The 27,068-nt window shown below is 45.7% G+C and overlaps 1 protein-coding gene across 3 annotated transcripts in view; it reads right to left on the bottom strand.

Annotated features, from left to right (window-relative positions):
* The window catches only part of ALG9 (ALG9 alpha-1,2-mannosyltransferase), a 579,895-nt gene that overhangs the window by 9,569 nt on the left and 543,258 nt on the right, over positions 1–27,068 (bottom strand). For all 3 annotated transcript variants that reach the window (XM_063943252.1, XM_063943251.1, XM_063943256.1), the window contains exon 15: positions 13,717–13,940. In XM_063943252.1, coding sequence (XP_063799322.1) covers positions 13,717–13,940 — 224 coding nt within the window. The remainder of the gene's footprint in view (positions 1–13,716; positions 13,941–27,068) is intronic.

Here is a 27,068-nt window from a genome sequence, read left to right as displayed (position 1 = left end):
GTCTGTTTCGGTGAGAGTACCATGGAGGTCGAGAAAGGATCGGGAATGGGTTCTGATGACCAGGATGCAGGCGTAGATTTCCAAGAACAACATAATCTCCGAGTAAAGGCGAGTATCAGAAAACGATCTGGTAGCATTGACAATAGAAGGAATTGTGAAGGATTGTTAGCTGAAGAGAACTGCATCTGTAGGCATTGTGACAATATAGTTGAGGATGGGTGCATAAAGAAATGTCAGTCCAGTTTTAATGTCCACATGGACCGGCATCCATTGAGTGACTATCACTCCTTAGTGGGTAAAGTGTTAAACCAGACAGACTGTTGGGTATGCTCTCAAGTACCTCAAGGCCATAGTAAATCAGGATTAGTACCATTCCCTTTAACTGTAGGAGAGGTACTTGAGCTAAGTGGTGGGAGGCCGGTGGACAAGAGGTTTAATATCTCTAGTCCTCCTAGTTTGAAGCTCCACCAATATCATGTGGATAGGTCCTTAGTGTGCTTTAACATTTCGAATCCCCGAAAGCCGGGAAATTGGGAAGTGTCATGGAGTAATCAAACCATGACATTCTCACATAGAGCCGACAGATTGCCCATAGACACAGAATTTATACGCCAGATAGCCGACCATAGGAAATTCTTTCGGTATAGGTACACCTTAGGAAGTAGGATCATGCGAGTTGGAGAAGGTATCACCAGGATACTGTGCACAGATCGTACAAACTGATACGTGTACTAAACAGATGGGAGAATTAGGGTTAGGAGAGTTCACATGGAAAATTTGTAATATGGTTATGTCACACTCCGTCCCATATGTTCTCCCCGATGATGCATATTTCATATGCGGGAGGAAGGCGTATAAGTGGCTTGCCCCAAACTCAGAAGGGTTATGTTATATTGGAAAAGTACTGGCTGAGGTAATGACTGTATCCCACACTAAAATGAAAGATATTCACCGCAGTGCCCAAGCTCCTTATACTCACACTCATTACGAGCACATCGTTAAGCGGCACCTGATAGAGAAAACAGAGCATCCGGCCTCTGACCTGATCCATGAATCCACCGGGATTCAATTCCTAATCGCGTTAGATATCACTCGCACCGCCAGAGGAGTGATAAATTACAAATATATATCTGCGCTTGCAAATTTATTAGACAATATCACCGAAATGTATGACGAAACATTTAGGTACACTGGGAAAGAGTTACAAGCCTACAAAACAGAACTGGTTCAGCATAGGATGATTCTCAATTACCTCACAGCTGTGACAGGCGGGTATTGTGTTACCCTAGCAACTCAATATGGAATCAAATGCTGCACGTACATTACAAACAGCACGGAGGACCCAGCCGAGGTCATAGACCAAAAGATGGATGACATCTTACAATTAAAGTGGGCGTTTCGAAGGAAACACAATCTCACACTCGCTGCTGTGGGTAATGAGCTGACCAGTTGGGTGTCATGGTTGAACCCACGAAATTGGTTCTCTGGTTTAGGAGAATGGGCCCAAGGTATTATTATGGATGTAGGGAAATTTCTTTTGTGTATTCTGGGTGTCATCACATTGGTCGGTCTAATATTTAGATGCGTTCGGGTTTTAGCGAAGCGTAAAAGTAATACCAGGGTGATGAGTCTAAGGAACGAGGACATTGTACTAACAACAACAAATTTGATGTATGAGCCAACGATAGAGACAATGTTGTGATGAAAATGTGATTCCACGGTCCGTTTCTTTCACCCGTTTCTCCTTTGTTTTTCTCCAAGGTACAAAGACTCGCTTGGAAGAAGGATTTGAAGACCACATTTATACAAAGATTTTTTATGGACTATGTTGCCGGCCCCCAATATCCCTAGTGACTTTAATGAAAACGCTAGCCCAGAACTTTAGTGATTTAAAATTTTATGGACATTGAAACGGCTTTGCTCGCATTATAGCAAAAGCCCAAAGAGACTACAGTCAACATGTACATCGAGACAAGACACAAGACAAGACCTCAATCAACAAATGTATATTAAACTCACATAGTTTATGACTGCATTTACCATAATTGCTTATCTTCATTTCTACAACCTTCAGGTAATGACACACATAGTCGATAGGGAACATAGGCACAGATATCAGCACTCACATATCCCCCCATTCATGTATCATCAACTAAAATGTGCTCCCCCATTTTGTTGCAAACAAAAGCCGAAAAGAGCTCGGTAAAGTTTGACAGCCCATCCACAGGCCCGTAATACGGGATAAGAAGGAATTCAAATGTATACTTCGCAATACCTCGAAGCTTGATTTAAAACACGTACGGCACGATGATACATGACCCCTCAAACATGGACTCATACACACATGCTTCTACTATCTCACTAGGTCATACCTTTTTCCCACCTTCCTCTCTTCTCCCTTACCCAATCATAGAAATGTATTTATACATGACATATATTTTTCTCTTTTTGAACTGTTTTAGGAAGTGGCAGTTATTGACTGCCAAAGGGTGGACTGTCAAAGTCAGAAAAATATCATGCTACACGTTGCCATATATTCACCTCATGCGCGTGCCTGCTGCACGTGCACATTCTCTCCCATGCGTGCGGATATACGCAGCCGCGTGATGGCGCCTCGGCCATGCACTCGAGCGCGTGGTATGTGCATTTACGGTAGAGTTTGTGTGCGTCTAGCGGGCGACTCAATCGTTTAATAATAAAACCAAATAGTATGTTTTATAGATAATGTTCCCCTTAATAATGACTGTAAGTTTGGTTAATGTAAATGGTCGCTGGACAGAGGAATTCCTCTTTGTATGGTACGAATGGTCAGACAGGGTTTGAACAGCTGTGTCTGGTACCTAACTAAAGAACATTTTAATAGCAACAATCCGGTGTTGGTTAGGTAAAGATTAATCGCTCCTGCGTATAGTTATGGCCATTAGTAGATTCTGGACATTTCATATATTTGCGATTCATTACCCATGCGGCAGGAATCTTCAGATTCCCTCCCACTTGAGCAGTTTGATATAGTCACAGCCCACCTGTTCAAACTAACCTATGACCTTTTGTTATGATACGAGGAGACATTCCTGTGTCCAATGAACAATGAGATTATAGGTCCCTTTGTAGTATACTGTACTCAGTGTATATAAGATCAGCCAGCCTGGGCAGCTCTCTCTCACTCCACAAACGGTTTTCATATTGACTAACTCGGAGCTGGTACCAGGCTGCGCAGCGATCGTTCCCAGTGTGTGTAAGTAATTCTCTGCAAACCAACTTATTCTCTGTGTGTATTGGCCATTCCCTTTCTCTCTGTTATAGTATAAGATTGTAACGTTATTGTATATTTCTGTCTAGATAATCTGTTAGAATTATATGTTAGTCTGTAGTGTATGACTTGTGAACTGTTTTACCTTTTTCGATATAACTTAAAAGCTTGTTAGTAAAGGTGTTGGATCCTTAGCACGGTATCGTGTGTTCATTACATTGCAGTGGGTAATAGGAGCGTCTCGATCGCTCAAACAGCTTTAGTGTTAATCAGGTTAAGCAGCGTTATATCGCTACAGTGTTTCAGTACAAGGTTTACAGTATAAGAGTATCCTTTCTGTGTGTTACATTCAAGGTTTACTGATTGTCATCTTGTGAGCGTCTGCGCTGCTCGTGATCTCCTCGTGGTCTCGAGCGTCCGCTACGCTGGTAGCGTAGCATTACGGTAGTCGCTCGCCTATAGCGTGCTCGACACCACGCATTAAGCTGTGAGCGAGCGTGCCGCATGTGCGTCTTGATCACGGCCGAGCGTATGCTACGCTAAGTGCGTACACTTACGGTACCCCATACGCCAATTGCGTATTAAGTCTCTTACCCATTATTGTGAAGGTTATAAGGTAATCAAATCAGCATTATCAAAGCGAACGTGTTAATGCAATGGTCAATTGACGTTAGGGTTATGTGAGCGTCCAAGTCCCGTAGACTAATCAATAAATAAAAATAGTGTATAGAGACGCAAACGTGTTAAAGCAATGGTCCATTGACGTTAGAATACAGTACTGTATGTGAGCGTCCAAGTCTCATAGTCAATACAGCAAAACCCATGGGAAGGGATCACTGCTTACACTTACACATAAGCTTGTGTCTCTATCACCAGGCATCGAGGCCACGCGGTGAAGTGACCAGCGTGCCATGCTCATGAGTCCTGGGTTACAGAGATGCTCTAAAAGCTACAGCGACAAGTGTTGTGTTTATAAGTATAATGGGGAGAGATAAAATCCCCTCTCTAAGTTCCTGGATGCCAACACACCATGCTTAGCATCTCTGTACAGTATTTTCTATTTGAGTACTAAGTAGCACGAACAGCTTGTAACATACTCTGCTCTAAAGGCTACAGCGGCAAGTGCTATCTTTCTAAGTATAATGGGGAGAGATAAAAGCTCCTCCCTAAGTTCCTGGATGCCAAAACACTGTGCTTAGTGTCTCTGTACAGTATTTTCTATTTGAATACTAAGTAACATGAACAGCTTGTAACATACTCTGCTCTAAAGGCTACAGCGGCAAGTGTTATCTTTATAAGTATAATGTGGAGAGATAAAATCTCCTCCCTAAATTCCTGGATGCCAAAACACTGTGCTTAGCGTATCTGTACAGTATTTTCTATCTAGCCAGAAACCCTGCACTCCGTGCAAGGTGGGTGTACAATTGGAGAGGACCCGACACAAAGTTGCTTGCCGTTTCCCTTTGCAGTGTCACATAAACTAGTGGCTGGTCTGCCCTCGACCAAGAGTCTCCTCATTCATATGGTACCAATCTTGAGTCTCTGGGACACCCAGAACCGGAGATATCGGGGTGCAAAAAGTGGACCCATTTTCCCTAGACTATTATAAGCCCGTTAATTCAGACCACCATGGGTTCCGACACTTGCCGTTAGCCTTGTGGGGGTCACAGAAACTTGAGGTTGGTATCCTCTGGTAGCTACTCATCTCTCCTTCCATACGAACCCAGTTATAAACTGATTGGACCCCCAGAACCAGAGATATTAAGCTTTAAGTCCATTTTAACTGAATTTTATAGCTCACATAAACATAACGTCAATGGACCATTGCTTTAACACGTTTGTTGGCATCTGTATACACTATTGTTATTTATTGGTTTGTCTACGGGACCTCATTGCCGCAGTGTATTTTAAATAGCGTAATAACACGCTCGTACAGCATTGCCCATACAGTGTACAGTAAAGTAGTTATTGTGCTATAGTGTACTGTAGTTCAATGGAGACCACATGCATGCGCAATGGTGATTTTAAAAATCGGCATCTGGTGGATGATCGCAGGTATTACACTCACCGATAACGCCAAATGCCATGATAAGCTCTGTGAGCCTCCCTATGCCCATGCACGCTGCAACTCCGTGATCGGGACTAACGCCATAGACAACATAGATGAGGCTACATCTGTATGGTGGAAAAATTGTTCATGTAGGGCCCTGAGATGTTGCTGCGGCCCAAAGGAACTGTGGCATACTACCAGATGCAGACACTTGCAAACATTTCTGTGCAGGGGTTGGGAGTGTCTAGTGTTGGCTGGAGAAAGGGACAAATGATGTTTGGGTATGTAGGGTGGCCCAGGAGTAAAGAAGGAGCCAGGCAGGGGATTTGGTAGCATGATGTTGGGCCCCTTTGTTCTTACCTCCTGGTGCATCCACAGGGGTCTGGCGGCAGACTTGGGTGGTAAGCCCATAATGTTGCAGCAGGTGATGTGGCAGGCATTTCCAGGGAAGTACACTCACAATGATGCAGTCAGTGGGAGTCATACTGTGCATTCACAAGATGAGGGGGACACTGGGAGGGATCCTACTGGATCCCTCTCAGGGAATTTTGCATAAAGAAGCCTATTTGCTTCTATTAAATGTCGTTGCCTAACGGGTATAAGCTCAAGAAAGTTTTGCATTCTGGTGCTTAAAACAAATGGTGAATACGGTCCAACCACTGGAAATCACAGCTTTCAAAGTTTTGACCAAATTTTGCGGTTAATATATCGCACCCTTAGTGTTTGTCTTCATGTTCCTATGTCTTTCCTTAGATTCCAATGGCAGGAGGAGGAAGAGAGGTTAGTTATGTCATGTGATATTGTGATAATGCTAAATTATCAGACTGATGTGGAAGGAAAAAGAGGTTCTATATGGGAGCTGATTTGCATATGTTTTGTTTGAATAACTTATTAAGATGACTCCACTATAGTCAAAAGCATTAGTATCATAATACAGTATTGTCCTACATGCAGGGGCAAACACAGAATTTAGTGAGGGGGATCTCCGTGGGTTTGTATGTATGTATGTATGTATGTATGTATGTATGTGTGCATGTATGTGTGTGTGTGTATATATATATATATATATATATATATATAGTAAGTTAGCTCTCTGTCTGGAAATGTTTTAGTAATAGCCTTTATCATGAGGCGTACTGTGACAAATTACATGGCCCTATGTGGGCACTGCTATTATGTAGGTTAGGACTGCTGTATCAGAGAAGCCGTGAAGTGGCCAGCAGCTAAACATGTGTTTGCAAACATATGTGACGAATTCTCTGAATTTTATTACCAGATAGGTTCAGGGATTGTTACAGGTAATTTTCAGTGTGCGGAAGGGAATCTGGGGGTGGGGATTTGCACCCCCCTTCCTCTTTGTCTGTTATATATATATATATATATATATATATATATATATTTATATTAGGTGGTTCATCGAGCCCTACGGGCGCTCTTCACACCGTCGTAAGGGGCTACACCCTTGCGCACCCTTGTGGCGGGCAATATTTTTATTATATGGAGTATTACATCCAATCATAATTGTGTGAGTGGTTAAATATTGCACGGACAAAGGGCGTGCAATGGTTAAGGGTTGGAAGCCCCTTGCAATGGCATGAACAGCACACGCAGGACCTGGTGAATCACCTAGTAGGTGTTTTGGTTGGGGGAGTAGGGGGTGCGGGGAAGAGGCAGATGGGAACCTGGGGTGCTGCGGGAGGGGCGGTTGCGGTGGTGCTGCAGGTGGGGGAGGGGCTGGTGCGGTGGTGCCGCAGGTGGGGGAGGGTGCGTGGATGCCGCAGGTGGTGCTCCGGACCAACTGCGGGTGGGGGAGGAGCAGTTGCGGGGTTGCCCCGGGTGGGGGAGGGGCGGATGTGGTGGTGCGGCGAGAGGTACTAGTGCGGGTCGCTGTGGGTGGGGGAGGGGGTCCGGAGCTATCGCGGGTGCTGGAGTGGGTGTGTGAGGTACCGCGGATGGGGCCCAGAGGTACTGTGAGTCAGGGAGGGACGGGTAATGCTTCTGCTTCTCCTCCTGGAAGCAGCTAAGCTGCTGTCCTCCCTTTGGCAGTAGGTGATGGTAGAGGTAATTGTATTTGTGGGGGGGTGGGGGGTGAGTGCATATCCCCCCTCCACCATCTCCCACATGCAGACACAGATGGGCCAGACACCCCCCCCCCTGCATAAGTGAGCAGCACACACTGGACACCCTAACCCCATAGCACCAAACCCACCTGGGTCACAATCCCAGCAACACCTCCCACATCCACCTGTGGTAGGGCTACGTACCAGGGGTGGGTAGACAGCAGTACCCCACAGTACCCCTCCGGTCATCTGTACAAATCCACCACAACGTAGCACACCCACCTTCCCCACCTTGGCGGCACAGACAGGTGCAACCAAGAATGCTGCAAACCCCCCCACCATGTGTTGGCGCGCAGGTGCGTGGCGGAAACACAGTGTTGGCAACACAGGCCCCACACTGACGGTTCCCGGCCTCCCCACTACCCCAGCACAAACTGTCTCAGACAGGCAACTCCGTCCGACACTGTATCGGGAGCCCCCTTCAGCGCAACGGCGAGACCCAGTGAACTTCCACAGCACCGTCAGCCGCACCTGTGTGGTTGCAGGTGACAGGGCTGTTGCCAGTCCTGGTGCCAGCGACAGCTGTAAAAAGAAATGGCTCCCCTAGCAGCAGTATCCATCCTCACCCCCACCCAGGCAACAACTAAACAGGCACACAATAATTAGTGATGAGCGGGTTCGGTTCCTCGGGATCCGTACCCCCCCGAACTTCACCCATTTTTGCACGGTTCCGAGCAGACTCGGATCCTCCCGCCTTGCTCGGTTAACCCGAGTGCGCCCGAACGTCATCATCCCGCTGTCGGATTCTCGCGAGATTCGTATTCTTTATAAGGAGCTGCGCGTCGCCGCCATTTTTCACTCGTGCATTGGAGATGATAGTGAGAGGACGTGGCTGGCGTTCTCTCAGTTTCTGTGCTCAATGTGCTGCAAATATCTACGTTCTCTGCCTGAAAAACGCTCCATATCTGTGCTCAGTGTGCTTTATTGTGGGGACTGGGGACCAGCAGTATTATATAGTAGGAGGACAGTGCAGAGTTTTGCTGACCAGTGACCACCAGTATTATACGTTCGCTGCCTGAAAAACGCTCCATATCTGTGCTGCATTGTAGTATATAGTAGGAGGACAGTGCAGAATTTTGCTGACCTGTGACCACCAGAATCATATCAGTATGGTACAGTAGTCCACTGCTCTACCTACCTCTGTGTCGTCAAGTATACTATCCATCCATACCTGTGGTGCATTTAAGTTTTTGTGCGCAGTATATATATAGTAGTAGGACAGTGCATAATTTTGCTGACCACCAGTATATAATATATAGCAGTACGGTACAGTAGGCCACTGCTCTACCTACCTCTGTGTCGTCAAGTATACTATCCATCCATACCTGTGGTGCATTTAAGTTTTTGTGCGCAGTATATATATAGTAGTAGGACAGTACATAATTTTGCTTACCACCAGTATATAATATATAGCAGTACGGTACAGTAGGCCACTGCTCTACCTACCTCTGTGTCGTCAAGTATACTATCCATCCATACCTGTGGTTCATTTAAGTTTTTGTGCGCAGTATATATATAGTAGTAGGACAGTGTATAATTTTGCTGACCACCAGTATATAATATATAGCAGTATGGTACAGTAGGCCACTGCTCTACCTACCTCTGTGTCGTCAAGTATACTATCTATCCATACCTGTGGTGCATTTAAGTTTTTGTGCGCAGTATATATACAGGTTGAGTCTCCCTTATCCAAAATGCTTGGGACCAGAGGTATTTTGGATATGGGATTTTTCCGTATTTTGGAATAATTGCATACCATAATGAGATATCATGGTGATGGGACCTAAATCTAAGCACAGAATACATTTATGTTACATATACACCTTATACACACAGCCTGAAGGTAATTTTAGCCAATATTTTTTATAACTTTGTGCATTAAACAAAGTGTGTATACATTCACACAATTCATTTATGTTTCATATACACCTTATACACACAGCCTGAAGGTCATTTAATACAATATTTTTAATAACTTTGTGTATTAAATAAAGTTTGTGTACATTGAGCCATCAGAAAACAAAGGTTTCACTATCTCAATCTCACTCAAAAAAGTCCGTATTTCGGAATATTCCTTATTTCGGAATATTTGGATATGGGATACTCAACCTGTATAGTAGTAGGACAGTACATAATTTTGCTGACCACCAGTATATAATATATAGCAGTACGGTACAGTAGGCCACTGCTCTACCTACCTCTGTGTCGTCAAGTATACTATCCATCCATACCTGTGGTGCATTTAAGTTTTTGTGCGCAGTATATATATAGTAGTAGGACAGTGCATAATTTTGCTGACCACCAGTATATAATATATAGCAGTACGGTACAGTAGGCCACTGCTCTACCTACCTCTGTGTCGTCAAGTATACTATCCATCCATACCTGTGGTGCATTTAAGTTTTTGTGCGCAGTATATATATAGTAGTAGGACAGTGTATAATTTTGCTGACCACCAGTATATAATATATAGCAGTACGGTACAGTAGGCCACTGCTCTACCTACCTCTGTGTCGTCAAGTATACTATCTATCCATACCTGTGGTGCATTTAAGTTTTTGTGCGCAGTATATATATAGTAGTAGGACAGTGCATAATTTTGCTTACCACCAGTATATAATATATAGCAGTACGGTACAGTAGGCCACTGCTCTACCTACCACTGTGTCGTCAAGTATACTATCCATCCATACCTGTGGTGCATTTAAGTTTTTGCGCGCAGTATATATAGTAGTAGGCCATTACTATTGATATATTACTGGCATATAATTCCACACATTAAAAAATGGAGAACAAAAATGTGGAGGGTAAAATAGGGAAAGATCAAGATCCACTTCCACCTCGTACTGAAGCTGCCCGCACTAGTCATGGCCGAGACGATGAAATGCCATCAACGTCGTCTGCCAAGGCCGATGCCCAATGTCATAGTAGAGAGCATGTAAAATACAAAAAACAAAAGTTCAGTAAAATGACCCAAAAATCTAAATTAAAAGGGTCTGAGGAGAAGCGTAAACTTGCCAATATGCCATTTACGACACGGAGTGGCAAGGAACGGCTGAGGCTCTGGCCTATGTTCAAGGCTAGTGGTTCAGCTTCACCTGAGGATGGAAGCACTCATCCTCCTGCTAGAAAACTTAAAAGAGTTTAGATGGCAAAAGCACAGCAAAGAACTGTGCGTTCTTCTAAATCACAAATCCCCAAGGAGAGTCCAATTGGGTCTGTTGCGATGCCTGACCTTCCCAACACTGGACGGGAAGAGCTTGCGCCTTCCACCATTTGCACGCCCCCTGCAAGTGTTGAAAGGAGCACCCGCAGTCCAGTTCCTGATAGTCAAATTGAAGATGTCACTGTTGAAGTACACCAGGATGAGGATATGGGTGTTGCTGGCGCTGGGGAGGAAATTGACAAGGAGGATTCTGATGGTGAGGTGGTTTGTTTAAGTCAGGCACCCGGGGAGACACCTGTTGTCCGTGGGACGAATATGGCCATTGACATGCCTGGTCAAATTACAAAAAAAATCACCTCTTCGGTGTGGAATTATTTCAACAGAAATGCGGACAACTGGTGTCAAGCCGTGTGTTGCCTTTGTCAAGCTGTAATAAATAAGGGTAAGGACGTTAACCACCTAGGAACATCCTCCCTTATACGTCACCTGGAGCTCATTCATCAGAAGTCATTGACAAGTTCAAAAACTGGGTGACAGTGGAAGCAGTCCACTGCCAACTAAATCCCTTCCTCTTGTAACCAAGCTCCTGCAAACCACACCACCAACTCCCTCAGTGTCAATTTCCTCCTTAGACAGGAAAGCCAATAGTCCTGCAGGCCATGTCACTGTCAAGTCTGACGAGTCTTCTCCTGCCTGGGATTCCTCCGATGCATCCTTGAGTGTAACGCCTACTGCTGCTGGCGCTGCTGTTGTTGCTGCTGGGAGTCGATCGTCATCCCAGAGGGGAAGTCGGAAGACCACTTGTACTACTTCCAGTAAGCAATTGACTGTCCAACAGTCCTTTGCGAGGAAGATGAAATATCATAGCAGTCATCCTGCTGCAAAGCGGATAATTCAGGCCTTGGCAGCCTGGGTGGTGAAAAAACGTGTTTCCGGTATCTACCGTTAATTCACAGGGAACTAGAGAATTGATTGAGGTACTGTGTCCCCGGTACCAAATACCATCTAGGTTCCATTTCTCTAGGCAGGCGATACCGAAAATGTACACAGACGTCAGAAAAAGAGTCACCAGTGTCCTAAAAAATGCAGTTGTACCCAATGTCCACTTAACCACGGACATGTGGACAAGTGGAGCAGGGCAGACTCAGGACTATATGACTGTGACAGCCCACTGGGTAGATGTATTGCCTCCCGCAGCAAGAACAGCAGTGGCGGCACCAGTAGCAGCATCTCGCAAACGCCAACTCGTTCCTAGGCAGGCTACGCTTTGTATCACCGCTTTCCATAAGAGGCACACAGCTGACAACCTCTTACGAAAACTGAGGAACATCATCGCAGAATGGCTTACCCCAATTGGACTCTCCTGGGGATTTGTGACATCGGACAACGCCACCAATATTGTGCGTGCATTACATGTGGGCAAATTCCAGCACGTCCCATGTTTTGCACATACATTGAATTTGGTGGTGCAGAATTATTTAAAAAACGACAGGGGCGTGCAAGAGATGCTGTCGGTGGCCCGAAGAATTGTGGGCCACTTTCGGCATTCAGCCACCACGTGCCGAAGACTGGAGCACCAGCAAACACTCCTGAACCTGCCCTGCCATCATCTGAAGCAAGAGGTGGTAACGAGGTGGAATTCAACCCTCTATATGCTTCAGAGGATGGAGGAGCAGCAAAAGGCCATTCAAGCCTATACAGCTACCTACGATATAGGCAAAGTAGGGGGAATGCACCTGACTCAAGCGCAGTGGAGAATGATTTCAACGTTGTGCAAGGTTCTGCAACCCTTTGAACTTGCCACACGTGAAGTCAGTTCAGACACTGCCAGCCTGAGTCAGGTCATTCCCCTCATCAGGCTTTTGCAGAAGAAGCTGGAGAGATTGAAGGAGGAGCTAAAACAGAGCGATTCCGCTAGGCATGTGGGACTTGTGGATGGAGCCCTTAATTTGCTTAACCAGGATTCACGGGTGGTCTATATAGCAAAGGAGAAATCAGCGGCACTCAGCAGACTGGATATCCAAGTAAAAAGTCTTTAATACCATCCTACGCCATTTCGGGGACTGCGCCCCGTCTTCAGGGACAAATCATCGTATGATTTGTCCCTGAAGATGGGGCGCAGTCCCCGAAACGGCGTAGGACCGTATTAAAGACTTTTTACTTGGATATCCAGTCTGCTGAGTGCCGCTGATTTCTCCTTTGCTATACTGGATCCTGCCATTGATCCTCAGAGGGCACCGCAGCAAGTATTTCAGCATACCCATACCGATGTGCCGAACCTAACCGCTGCATATATATATATATATATATATATATATATAGATATATATAGATATATACATACACACACTGTATACATATATATACTGTATATATAGCCAGCCTTCTGATGAAGTCAATGAGGAAATGCATTAGGGCGGAGTCTGGTGACGTGCCGGACCACTGGAGTTGCTAGCGTCATGGCTGACCAGTAGCGGATCTTGCTACGGGCACACAGGATTTTTGCCCGGGGCGCCTGCCTTCCAGAGGGCGCTGCACCATGGCAAGATCCGCTACTGTTAGTCAGTGGCCCCCGTTGCTGTGCGGCGCTGTGAAGGAAACTAGACGGGTAGACGCTACCCGTCTAGTTTCCCTCCGTGGAAAGGACCTTTGCTGTGCGGTGCGCGATGACGTCATCGCGCACCGCACAGCATTGTGGGACTGGCACATAGACGCTAGGGGTAATAATTGACCTCTAGTGTCTATGCTGTGCTATGGGAGAGACGTCATAGATCCGAGGATCGGCGTTGTTTTATTATTTAATTGTGTTTTAATGAAAGACTTTTATGCACTATGGAGCGCTCCCTATGTATGCTTTTTTGACATTTCATATATATATATATATATATATATATCTCCTTTTCATACAAACTCCGGCACTCCTATAGCAGCAACAGATACCTTGCTCCGATGCCTTCCACCCGGGGGGCTGCCCCAGAATACCAATGTGAAACAAATGAGGCGGCACTCAGAGTTTGATAAATAGGTGATCCTTGTATTGGCAAAACAGTTGACGTTTCGGGGACGTGCTCCCCTTCCTCAAAACAATTTTAACAATGTGGTAAGTGAAACTTAAATACACACAACTTACCCCTAGGGCCTCCCACCACCGGCGTCCTCCCTCGGCACGTTGCCCGCAGCTCTGGTCTGGCACTTCCGGCTTCCGGCAGCGGGGCGGTAGTGACGCAACGGGGCCCGGACTGGTGACCATGGCAACACTTTGCCTGGTCGCCGCTAAACTCCCGCGATCTCACCAGCTGCCAACAGCCGGGCGGATGTGATGTCCCGGGACCCGGCTCCGTTGTCAAGGAGACGCTGCAAACAAACATAAAAAAATAAAAAAATACTTGCTATAATAGAATGCACATATATTGCATTGCAAAACATGCTCAAAACTAGAAAAGCGATTTGCAAGAATAAAAACAAGTGTTGAACTTAGATGAAAGACATGACAATCTATAAAACTCAATAATAATAAAAAAACGATTTGAGACATAAAGACAGTGAACAATGGCCCTCATTCCGAGTTGTTCGCTCGCAAGCTGCTTTTAGCAGCATTGCACACGCTAAGCCGCCGCCTACTGGGAGTGAATCTTAGCAAAATTGCGAACGAAAGATTCTCAAAATTGCGAATAGAAATTTCTTTGAGGTTTCTGAGTAGCTCGAGACTTACTCTTCCAGTGCGATCAGTTCAGTGCTTGTCGTTCCTGGTTTGACGTCACAAACACACCCAGCGTTCGCCCAGACACTCCCCCATTTCTCCAGCCACTCCCGCGTTTTTCCCAGAAACGGCAGCGTTTTTTCACACACTCCCATAAAACGGCCCGTTTCCGCCCAGAAACACCCACTTCCTGTCAATCACACTCCGATCACCAGAACGAAGAAAAAACCTCGTAATGCCGTGAGTAAAATACCAAACTTCTTAGCAAATTTACTTGGCGCAGTCGCAGTGCGAACATTGCCCATGCGAAATTAGCGGAAAATCGCTGCGATGCGAAGAAAATTACCGAGCAAACAACTCGGAATGAGGGCCAATGTGCACTATTCCAACTTCATGTGATAAGTACAGCTCACGTGAACAGTAGGTTATATCCAGAGAGGATATACACAATTCGTCAAAGTCATTTTTTGAAATACTAAATGGTTTAAAAATAAACAACCTAATTTAATTTCACTCTATAATAGTGACATGGCCATCTTCCAGATACCCGGGCACAAGACCCCCTTGTCGCCATACTTCATGTGGGGGTTCTATCTCAACAACATATCCCTCTCAAAAGCTGGTGGCCCATATAATCCAAAGCTATCGCCTACTCATAAAAAATGTATCAGACCCAGAGTATCATTGAGTCCTTTAGGACAAAGCGTCTGTAATTTAAAAATCCACTGAGACTTATCACATTGTTCCAATTGTTCTGAGGAAGGGGAGCACGTCCCCCCGAAACGTCAACTGTTTTGCCAATACAAGGATCACCTATTTATCAGACTCTGAGTGCCGCCTCATTTGTTTCACATATATATATATATATATATATATATATATATATACATATAAAGCAGAGAAAGGATGGCGCACACGTGAGTATAATATAACACTTTTACTAATACAAAGTAACAAGCTCACATACATCAAAGTTAATTATCACCAGCTCCAATCTCAATCCTCCGCATAAGACTCCCCTGACGAAGTCCAGTGTGACGAAACCGGTCGGGTTTATTGGAACAGAGCGGTGGACGGAGTGACTCCATTCCTGTGGGTCGAGTGCGGCACAGGCGTATGGTGACAACTGCGTTCCTGTCTTAGGACACTACTAAGCACGTTCCGGAAGAGTTTATGCGCAGGATTGAGATTGGAGCTGAAGATTTTTAACTTTGATGTATGTGAGCTTGTTACTTTGTATTAGTAAAAGTGTTATATTATACTCACATGTGCGCCATCCTTTCTCTGCTTTTTCTACATGTATTGAGCCGGTGGGATGGCTCTAAGGAATTGGCAGCACTATTAAATCATTCAGAGACTGTCTATTGGACATTACTGGATCTGCTGAGAGCTGATCATACTGTGCAGTTTATGTATATATATCAGTGTTGCAAGTAGAAATATTTTCTTAGTGGTACTGAGTGCCAAAAATGGGCGTGGTCATGTGTCGTGAGGGGGCGTGGCCACATGCGACAAGTTGGAGTGGCTACATGACACTAGTTGGGAGGCAACACTACAAAGCCCCTTTTCTTTTCACTCTGGAGGCAAGGCTAGAAATATATAGTACTACCTCCAGTATAATAGAAGTATATAATGATACCCACAGTATAATAGAAATATATAGTAATGCCACCAGTATAATAAATATATATATAGTAATGCCCCCAATGTAATAACAATATATAATAATGCCTCCATTATAACAGGAATATATAATGTAGTAGTGACCCTGGTATAATAGAAATATATAGTAGTGTCCACATTACAATAGAAATATGTAGTAATACCCCATAATAATAGACATATATAGTGGTGTCCACGCTGCGGGAAAGTGCAGTCAGGCTCCTCCCTTCACGTTAGCCACAGCCGCCAGAGGAAGAAGTGTGATGTTGCGCTATGACATCACCGTTGCACTCCCAGTAACCCTGACAAACTGGGAGGCGCTGTCATGCTGCCAAGTACCATGGTCTTGTTACTTTGTGGTGCATTATAATTGTGGTAATGGCAGTCACGGATGCAAAGTGTGTGGCAAGTGGTACTGAGTACCCGCTGCCATATTCTTATGGGCACTCCGTACCCGAGCGTACCCGCATACTTGTACCACTGATTATATATATATATATATATATATATATATAATCATGTCAAAAATATAGAAACAGCAGGGTCTGGCACAGCCACTTAAATATACTTAACGCTGGGTGCCCTGACGGAAGAAGCTTGGTACAGGACACACAGTGTAGATGTGTGAAATGCAAACAATATACTGTATACTTACAGTGTGCGATACACCCGCCCTCAGCATGACCCAGAGCTAGCTCCAGAGCCCCACTTCCCGTCAGGGCCATGTTGCCTTGGCGGAAGTGGTGTCAAACCCATAAGGCCGGTGGTCCACTGGTCGGCGGTTACCATGGAAACTATACACACCCAGCAGCACTGATATGAACAAAACAATGAAACATTATACATACAAAATACGTTGCATCTGTGCGATTTTGTGCATAATAACAATTAAAAAAAGATAACAGCAAGTCTCTTTAACAGTGTTAACACATTTACATATATACATACAGTGCATCCGGAAAGTATTCACAGTGCTTCACTGTTTCAACATTTTGTTATGTTACAGCCTTATTCCAAAATGGAATAAATTTATTTTTTCCCTCAAAATTCTACACACAATACGGTATACCCCATAACGACAAAGTGAAAAAAGTCTTTTTGAGATTTTTGCTAATTTATTAAAAATGAAAAACTAAGAAATCACATGTACATAAGTATTCACAGCCTTTGCTCAATACTTTGTTTACGCACCTTTGGCAGCAATTACAGCCTCAAGTCTTTTTGAATATGATGCCACAAGATTGGCACACCTATCTTTGGGGAGTTTCGCCCATTCCTGGAGCACCTACCAAGCTCTATCAGATTGGATGGGAAGCGTCGGTGCACAGACATTTTCAGATCTCTCCAGAGATGTTCAATTGGATTCAAGTCTTGGCTCTGGCTGGTCCACTCAAGGACATTCACAGAGTTGTCCTGAAGCCACTCCTTTGATACCTTGGCTGAGTGCTTAGGGTCGTTGTCCTGCTGAAAGATGAACAGTCACCCCAGTCTGAGGTCAAGAGCGCTCTGGAGCAGGTTTTCATCCAGGATGTCTCTGTACATTGCTGCATTCATCTTTCCCTCTATCCCAACTAGTCTCCCAGTACCTACCGCTGAAAAAACATCCCCTCAGCATGATGCTGCTACCAACATGCTTCACTGTAGGGATGGTATTGGCCTGGTGATGAGCGGTGCCTGGTTTCCTCCAAACATGACGCCTGGCATTCACGCCAAAGAGTTCAATCTTTGTTTCTCCACAGAGGAATTCTGTAGCTCTCACAGAGTGACCATCGGGTTCTTGGGTCACCTCCCTGACTAGGGTTCTTCTCCCCTAATCTCTCAGTTTAGACGGCCGGCCAGCTCTAGGAAGAGTCCTGGTGACTCCGAACTTCTTCCATTTACGGATGATGGAGGCCACTGTGCTCATTTGGACCTTCAAAGCAGCAGATATTTTTCCGTACCCTTACCCAGATTTGTGCCTCGAGACAATCCTGTCTTGGAGGTCTACAGACCGTTCCTTTGACTTCATGCATGGTTTGTGCTCAGATATGCAGAAAATTAATCTCATTGGGGGTGGGGTGGATCCAGGTACTCGGTAACCCCCCCCCCTTTGTGCGCCACTGTGTAGCATGAAGCAATCATTTCCAAGAAGCTGCTAACCACAGCTATGGCCCAAGCCACCATTTTTTTGTTTTTCTTGTAGCCACTAACTGTGATTATGAAGAAATCACCTGGAATAAAGCCATGAAGAACTGTTAGGATGTATGTTTTACTTATATGGGGAAGATGTACAAAGCCTTAGAGAGAGATAGATAAATTACCAACCAAACACATCCTGTACAATGGCAGCTACTGATTGGTTGATGCTTTATCTCTCTCCAAGGCTTGATATATCTCCCCCGTGGTGTTAAAAGTATAATCAAGGGACGTGGCTGCTTTATTTGGAATATAAAAGCTTGAATGGCCATTCTGAGGGGAGCATTCTGCCTTTAATTTGCTCCCATGCACATGTTTTTATCCAATAATCCTTCAATAAATACTTTTTCTTTGCATTTGATATATTGGAGTGGACATTAATATTGGAGTAAAGGATACTTCCAGATCGGTGCCATAAGCTTTATTTTGTCAATGCGTGTGCCTGAGTCCTGGGGGCCAGATGCATCCATGTGGCCTGTACATCAATGGTGAAACTGAAAACTAGCAGTATGCTCCCTCTGTTCCCCTCTACTCCTTCACAATCACTGCTGGCAGATAAAGCAGACGAACATGAGCGGATTCCTTTTCTATAAAAGCATAGGGTCTATATATAGTATGCTCTACATCTATACTTTTTCTCATACGTCCTAGAGGATGCTGGGGACGCTTCAAGAACCATGGGGGTATAGACGGGATCTGCAGGAGACATGTGCACTTTAAGACTTTGAAAGGGGTGTGAACTGGCTCCTCCCTCTATGCCACTCCTCCAGACTCCAGTTTAGAATCTGTGCCCAGGCAGACTGGATGCACAACTGAGGAGCTCTACTGAGTTTCTCAAAAAAGACTTTATGTTAGGTTTTTTATTTTCAGGGAGGCTGCTGACAACGGTCTCCCTGCATCGTGGGACTTAGGGGAGAGAAGTCAGATCTACTTCTAGGGAGTTTAAAGGCTCTGCTTCTTGGCTACAGGACACCATTAGCTCCTGAGGGTTTGGAACACTAGGTACGCCTAGGGGTTCACTCCCAGAGCCCGCCGTCACCCCCCTTGCAGAGCCAGAAGTCAAAAGACAGGTGAGTAGAAGAAGATAGAAGACTTCAGTGACGGCTTCTGAGGTACCGCACAGCAATCGCGCTGCGCGCCATGCTCCCATACACAGCGGCACGGCAGGGTGCAGGGCGCGCGCGCGGGGGCGCCCTGGGCAGCATTAAAGACCTCTTTTCAGGCTGGCAGAGTGAAATTGAAGTGCCTTGGCACTAAATTCGTACCCCCCGCCTGCATTATTTGTTTTAAAAAAGAGCAGGCAGGGCGCTGCAGGGTCTGAGGTATTATATATTAAGGTTTCAGAACCGGGACAGGCGCTGGGTTGTGAGCTGGCAAACTCCCTCTGTGTTTCTCTGAAAGGCTTTACTGTGGGTCTGGCCCCCTTTTGGCCCAGTGTGTCTGTGGGTGTCGGTACAGGTGTGTCGGCATGTCTGAGGCGGAGTGCTCTTCCCAGGAGGAGACTGTGTTGGGGGCAGAAACGGCTGTGGGAGTGACCCTGTCGGCACCGCCGACTCCTGACTGGGTAAATGTGTTGAATGCTTTGAATGCTAATGTGGCTCTTATTAATAAGAGATTAGATAAATCTGAGTCTCAGAACCAGGTATGGAAAAAATCTGTGGAGGATGTGTTATCACAGGTCCAGACCCCCTCGGGGTCACATAAACGTTTGTTTGCTCAGTTCGCAGACACAGACACGGACACTGACTCCAGTGTCGACTATAGTGATACCAGATTAGACCCAAAATTTGCAAAGAGCATTTAGTACATGATTGTGGCAATAAAAGACATGTTGCATATCACCGAGGACCCTGCTGTTCCTGATACTAGGGTCTGTATGTTTAAGGGAAAGAAACCTGATGTAACATTTACTCCCTCTCATGAACTGAATGCCCTTTTTGAAAAAATGTGGGAAAATCCTGACAGAAAGTTTCTGATTCCCAAAAGGATTCAAATGGAGTATCCGTTCCCCTCTGGGGATAGAGAGAAGTGGGAGTCACCTCCCATTGTAGACAAGGCGCTGTCACGGTTGTCTAAAAAGGTGGCTTTACAGTCTCTTGACACGGCAGCCCTTAAGGATCCTATGGATCGTAGACAGGAAAATACGTTAAAATCCATTTACGTCACCACAGGTACACTACTCAGACCAGCTATTGCATCTGCGTGGGTGAGTAGTGCTATCGAAAAGTGGGCAGATAACTTGTCATCTGATATAGATACCCTGGATAGGGAGGCCATCCTTTTAACGCTAGGTTATATCAGGGACGCTGCAGCCTACTTAAAGGAAGCGGCGAGAGATATTGGCCTCTTGGGATCAAGGGCAAATGCCATGGCAGTCTCAGCTAGGAGAGCATTGTGGATTCATCAATGGAATGCTGATGCTGACTCTAAGAAAGCTATGGAGTCTCTACCGTATAAAGGTGGTGTATTGTTTGGTGAAGGTCTCGTTGAGTTGGTATCTACGGCTACCGCGGGTAAGTCGTCATTTTTGCCTTATGTTCCTCCACAACAAAAGAAAGCTCACCACTTGCAGATGCGGTCCTTTTGGCCAAATAAATACAAAAAAGGCCGAGGTTATTCCTTCCTTGCTAATAGAGGAAGAGGAAAAGGTAAAAGATCTCCGGCCGTGGCAGGTTCTCAGGAGCAGAAGTCCTCCCCGGCTTCCGCCAAATCCACCGCATGACGCTGGGGCTCCTCTGCTGGAGTCCGCACCGGTGGGGGCACGTCTCAAGCTTTTCAGTCATTTCTGGGCTCGTTCGGCCCTAGACCCGTGGATTCTAGAAATAGTGTCCCTGGGGTACAAACTGGAGTTTGAAAACGTACCCCCTCGACGTTTTTTCAAATCAGCCTTACCAGCTTCTCTTCCGAACAGGGAGGTAGTATGCGACGCAATACAAAAGTTATGTCGGAATCAAGTAATTGTCAGGGTTCCCCCGGCACAACAGGGAGAAGGCTTTTATTCAAGCCAGTTTGTGGTCCCGAAGCCGGACAGCTCGATAAGACTAATTCTGAACCTAAAATTTCTCCGAGCAGTGATCTCCAGTCTCGAGGAAGGGGATTTCATGGTGTCGGTCGACATAAAGGATGCCTACTTACACATCCCCATATATCCTCTGCATCAGGCTTACCTGCGGTTTGCTACTCAGGATTGTCATTACCAATTTCAGACGCTGCCGTTTGGTCTATCCACGGCTCCGAGGATTTTCACCAAGGTAATGGCGGAAATTATGGTTCTCCTTCGCAAGCAAGGAGTCACAATTATTCCTTATCTGGATGATCTCCTGATAAAGGCGAGATCCAAAGACAAGCTGGAGCAGAATATTGCGCTCTCCCTGACAGTTCTGCAACAACATGGTTGGCTCCTAAACCTGCCGAAGTCACAGTTGAATCCGACGAAGCGGCTGTTGTTTTTGGGAATGATTCTGGACACGGAATTACAGAGAGTTTTTCTTCCAGAAGAGAAGGCTCTGGAAATTCAGAGTTTGGTCAAACAAATTCTGAAACCAGCGAGAGTATCAATTCATCAATGCACTCGGTTGCTGGGGAAGATGGTGGCGGCCTACGAGGCCATTCAATTTGGCAGATTCCATGCCAGGGTGTTTCAGTGGGACCTGTTGGACAAGTGGTCCAGCTCCCATCTGCACATACACCGGAAAATAATCCTATCCTCCCAAGACCAGAATCTCACTCCTGTGGTGGCTACACAGCTCTCACCTCCTAGAGGGACGCAGGTTTGCGATCCAGGACTGGATCCTAGTAACCACGGATGCGAGTCTCCGAGTCTGGGGAGCAGTCACACAGGCGGAAACCTTCCAGGGAAAATGGTCAAGCCAGGAAGTTTGTCTACACATAAAGTTCTGGAGTTAAGGGCCATTTACAACGGCCTCCTTCAAGCAGAACGTCTTCTTCGCAACCGGCCCGTCCTAATACAATCGGACAGTATAACAGCAGTAGCACACATAAACCGCCAGGGCGGAACAAAGAGCAGGGCGGCAATGGCAGAGGCCACAAAAGTTCTCTGTTGGGCGGAAAGACATACAAGCGCTCTGTCAGCGATCTTCATTCCAGGAGTGGACAACTGGGAAGCAGACTTCCTCAGCAGACACGATCTCCATCCAGGAGAGTGGGGGTCTTCATCAACAGGTTCTTTGGGGAATTCCTCAAATAGACATGATGGCGTCCCGCCTGAACAAGAAACTTCAGAGATATTGTTCCAGGTCGAGGGACCCTCAGGCAATAGCGGTGGACGCGCTGGTAACACCATGGGTTTCAGTCGGTGTACGTGTTTCCTCCGCTGCCACTCATTCCAAAGATGTTAATGATCATAAGAAGACCAAAGGTTCAGGTGATCCTCATTGCTCCAGACTGGCCAAGGAGGGCTTGGTATCCAGATCTTCAGGAATTACTCATAAGAGATCCCTGGCATCTTCCTCTACGAGAGGATCTGTTACAGCAGGGGCCATGCGTGTACCACGACTTACCGCGGCTACGTTTGACGGCTTGGCGGTTGAACGCCGGATCCTAGCCCGAAAGGGTATTCCCAGTGAAGTTATTCCCACTCTTATTCAGGCTAGAAAAGGAGTAACGTCTAAACATTATCACCGTATTTGAAGAAAATATGTGTCTTGGTGTGAATGCAAGAAGGCTCCTACGGAAAACTTTCAGCTAGGGCGTTTTCTCCATTTCCTGCAAGCAGGTGTGGATGCGGGTCTAAAGTTAGGCTCGATTAAAGTACAAATTTCGGCCTTATCGATTTTCTTTCAGAAACAATTGGCCTCCTTTCCAGAAGTTCAGACTTTCGTGAAAGGAGTTTTGCACATTCAACCTCCATTTGTGCCCCCAGTGGCACCATGGGATCTTAACGTGGTGTTGCATTTTCTTCAATCACATTGGTTTGAATCTTTACAGAAGGTTGAGTTGAAATTTCTCACTTGGAAAGTGGTCATGCTATTGGCCTTAGCATCCGCAAGGCGGGTGTCTGAGTTAGCGGCTTTGTCTCACAAGAGTCCTTATTTAATCTTCCATGAGGATAGAGTGGTGTTGAGGACTCATCAACAATTTCTGCAGAAGGTGGTTTCATCGTTCCACATGAACCAGCCTATTGTGGTACCAATGGCTACTGACGCCTTTGAGGAGTCAAAATCTCTCAATGTTGTCAGGGCCTTGAAGATTTATGTCGCCAGAACGGCTCCACTTAGGAAAACGGAAGCTCTGTTTATCCTGTATGCTGCCAACAAGATTGGAACGCATGCTTCAAAGCAGACTATTGCGCGCTGGATCTGCAATACGATTCAGCATGCTCATTCTACGGCTGGATTGCCGTTACCGAAATCAGTGAAGGCCCACTCTACCAGGAAAGTGGGCTCATCCTGGGCGGCTGCCCGCGGAGTCTCGGCATTACAACTCTGCCGAGCAGCTACTTGTTCGGGTTCAAACACTTTTGCGAAATTTTACAAGTTTGATACCTTGTGGCATACCGTTGTGGCCATTAACTATACTGTATACATGTATACTAATACATTTCCATTAATCAGAACTGCACTTTATTGTGATCTAAAACTAAAATCCAGACATGTTTCCAGTATCTGTAAATGCACTAAATTGTAGTATATAAAACAGTGATGGCTAACCTTGACACTCCAGCTGTTGTTGAACTACACATCCCAGCATGCCCTGCATCATTTTTAGCATGGCCAAATAACAAAACTGTAGCAGCGCATGCTGGGATATGTAGTTCAACAACAGCTGGAGTGTCAAGGTTAGCCATCACTGATATAAAACATTTATATACAAACAATATGATTGGGTATATAACTAAGCTGATTTATGTATATACTGTAAATATAACATTTGCATAGATCTGTGAATACTGTATTTTTTCGTTGGCAATATCTTACAATACAATGGTATACATAGACATACGACAGCAGTTCAACTGGCTTCTGGCAAAGACATTAACCCTAGCACGTGTCCATGTGGTAGGAAATACGTATAGAGTGTAAGCTCCAGTGGTGCGAGGGCTGATGTGAATGACTATTCTCTGTAAAGCACTGTAAATATGTGTGCACTATATGTTTACTAAATTCATACATTTTCTCTGTGCATGAAAATAGTAAATACAGGCATTTATTCACTAACATTCTCTTATAATACCATATGTACAGGACCATCTTTACATCAGTGTGGCACCTGGGCAAATCAATGCACAGGGTTCCTGGAGACAGGAGGGGTGCTAATGGCAGCTGTGATGTCTGTCGAGGTGGTGGCTCTGATGCCTGGGGAGGAAGGGGGGCAAATGTGTTATCTGCTGCAGCTGCTGGTCTGTGCTCTGTTGCCGGGGGTGGGGGGGTTGGGTGAATCTATTGGCGGCAGCAGTGGGATCCTTTGAACGGTGGGGTGCTCCCTGAGGCAGTTGTAATGACAGGAGGGGGGGGGGGTACTAGCATCGGCTGTCCAGTGGGATGGGGGGGCGGCATTATTCAGCATGGGCCCTTACAATCCTGGGGCCCATGGGCAACTGCCCATTACACCCAGTGGAAAAGACAGATTGCATGTGTAGGCATGTTAGCTTATAGACATGTAAGCAGTAGCAATGGCTCCTCCGTCCACATATGAATTAGGCCCATAGTGATTATTAGAAGCTATTCAGAATCACATGGATGAGCAGGTGAACGTGCTGTGGACAGATGCATTATACAGGTGTACTGTATTCTGCCATAACCCATTATACCCCAGCCAATACAGATCGTGTGTGTTTTACATTAAACTAGGCACAACACTGTTATTGTAGCAGTCTGCGTATGGATGTCCTGATTGTTAATGCAGATGTCCTGTAACCCTATTGTTGCTAGTATATAATTTTGTTTAGCTATAATTACTGTGCTTACGGCAGTCCATTATATACTGAATGAAGAAAACAGAGAATGCAATTGTTCTAAATAAATAACGAGGCCACAGCGAGGGCTGGATGATTTTACAGGTGTGAATGTAATTATTACACATAGGCTTTACATTGTATTCTTGGAGAAGGATGAATGTGCACTAAATACAGAAGTCCCTTTATCTCAGTACTGCAGGATGGGTTTATAGTGATAATTCAGGGACAGAAGAGGGGCGGTATTCATTCACAGGGAAAATGCAAACAAATATTCATATTGTTCTTTAGCCCAAGAGTGGATGATACGACGGCATACAGATAATCGCTGTAGAATTTACCATAAGCAGGTGATTTAATTGCACATGTGCTCATTTTTGTTGCCGGAAGCTGCATCACCTCTTTTTGAAGATCACTGATCTCCTTCCAGGTCACTGCAGGGAGCACAACGGGCACTAGAGATGAATGATCCCAGCATTACCGTGTGCTCCAGCTGTGTACAGTATGTTATGCAGTGAGCGCGGGACAACAGCTAAGACAACGTACTGTATGCACCATGCATGTACTGTATGTTCACAGTGCATTTCTTCTTACAGGTCATACGTGTACTACAGTTTCACAGTATCATAACCTATGTGTTTTATTAATTATGTAGATGCCACCTAGTATGAAGTGCCACTGTCACCCAGCAACAAGGAGCAAATTGCCTTGCCTAACTCTAATTCTTCCAAACCTGGTTGCCAAAGGGGAGATCATTTATTTTGGTGGAATTGTGGCAGTTTCTAAAAGGTAGAAACATTGCTAGTATGTGTTCTGTATTATTCTGAAGTGTGGTTTCTCGTCGGTTTTGTACTTTGTAAATTTGCGTGATGCAATTCCTCCAACTAACAGCCACAAAACCACTAGGATTTCAAACCCCCTGCTTATTAAAATTACCCCTAGGTGTAGATATAGATCTAAGGGGAGACGTCCAATAGGTAAAGGGCAGTAACTAGGTATGTGCGCTGTGTGCCTTGCACACAGCGCACAATGACCTGAGGCGCAACTAGCCTCCATCATAATGTATACTCGACAGCGCCGGTGCCACTGTCTGAATGTCAGCTCCGCCTCCGCTCCTCTCCAAGCTGGACTTGGAGCTTGGAGTGTTGTGCAGCTGCAGAAAGCCGCGAGGAAGGGCATCTCATCTCCCCCTCCCGCCCGCTGGACCTTGTCCGCCCGCTCCCTGACTGAGAAGCCATCCACAGTGTGTGCAGGCGTGCAGAGCAGAGGGATACAGCTGTCACTATGCAGGTGGGCCGCGGGCGGGAGAGCAGCAGGCGCCGCTCAGCAGGGTGCAGTGAGGAGTCAGTAACGATGTGGTGGGGAGAGTAGTGTATTACTTGTTTAACATTGTATGGCTGTGTGTGTATGTGTGACTGTGTGTGGGAGCATATGTGGTTGTCGATGTATATGTGCTGTGGTGTACATGTGGCTGGCTGTGCTTATATGACTGTATATACTGTGGCTGTCTATAACTATGTGTGTATAGTGTATGTGGCTGTCTGTGTATATTTGACTGTGTGTGTCTATGTGACTGTGCTTATATGTCGCTATGTATGTGTGTGTATATGTACCCGTCTGTGTATATGTGACAGTGTGTGCATGTGTGTGCACATATGTGGCTGCGTGTGTATGCGCATATGTGACTGTGTGTGCATATGTGACTGTGTGTGTGTATGTGTGTGCGCCTATGTGGCTGTGTGTGAACTTTGAGGGGGGGGGGGAGCACACCATCGTCTATTCCGCCTCCGGGCATCTAGATTAAACTTCCGCCACTGGTACAGGCCATAAAGGTAAAGTCAGCATAGCATGACAGAGGAGGGGATGGGGGAAGGTGGGCAGGCACAGGGGCAATCACAGAATATTTCAGCGGAGGAGGACGGGGGACTCTGTAAATGGTGACTCTGCCTGCCATAATGTGTGACAGGGGATTCTGCCTGCCATAATGTGTGACAGGGAACTCTGCCTGCCATAATGTGTGACAGGGGACTCT

This window comes from Pseudophryne corroboree, chromosome 10 (genome assembly GCF_028390025.1).
Source record: "Pseudophryne corroboree isolate aPseCor3 chromosome 10, aPseCor3.hap2, whole genome shotgun sequence".
Classification (NCBI taxonomy): domain Eukaryota; kingdom Metazoa; phylum Chordata; class Amphibia; order Anura; family Myobatrachidae; genus Pseudophryne; species Pseudophryne corroboree.
Note: the sequence above shows the minus strand (reverse complement) of the source record. Positions and strands in the feature narration are given on the sequence as shown.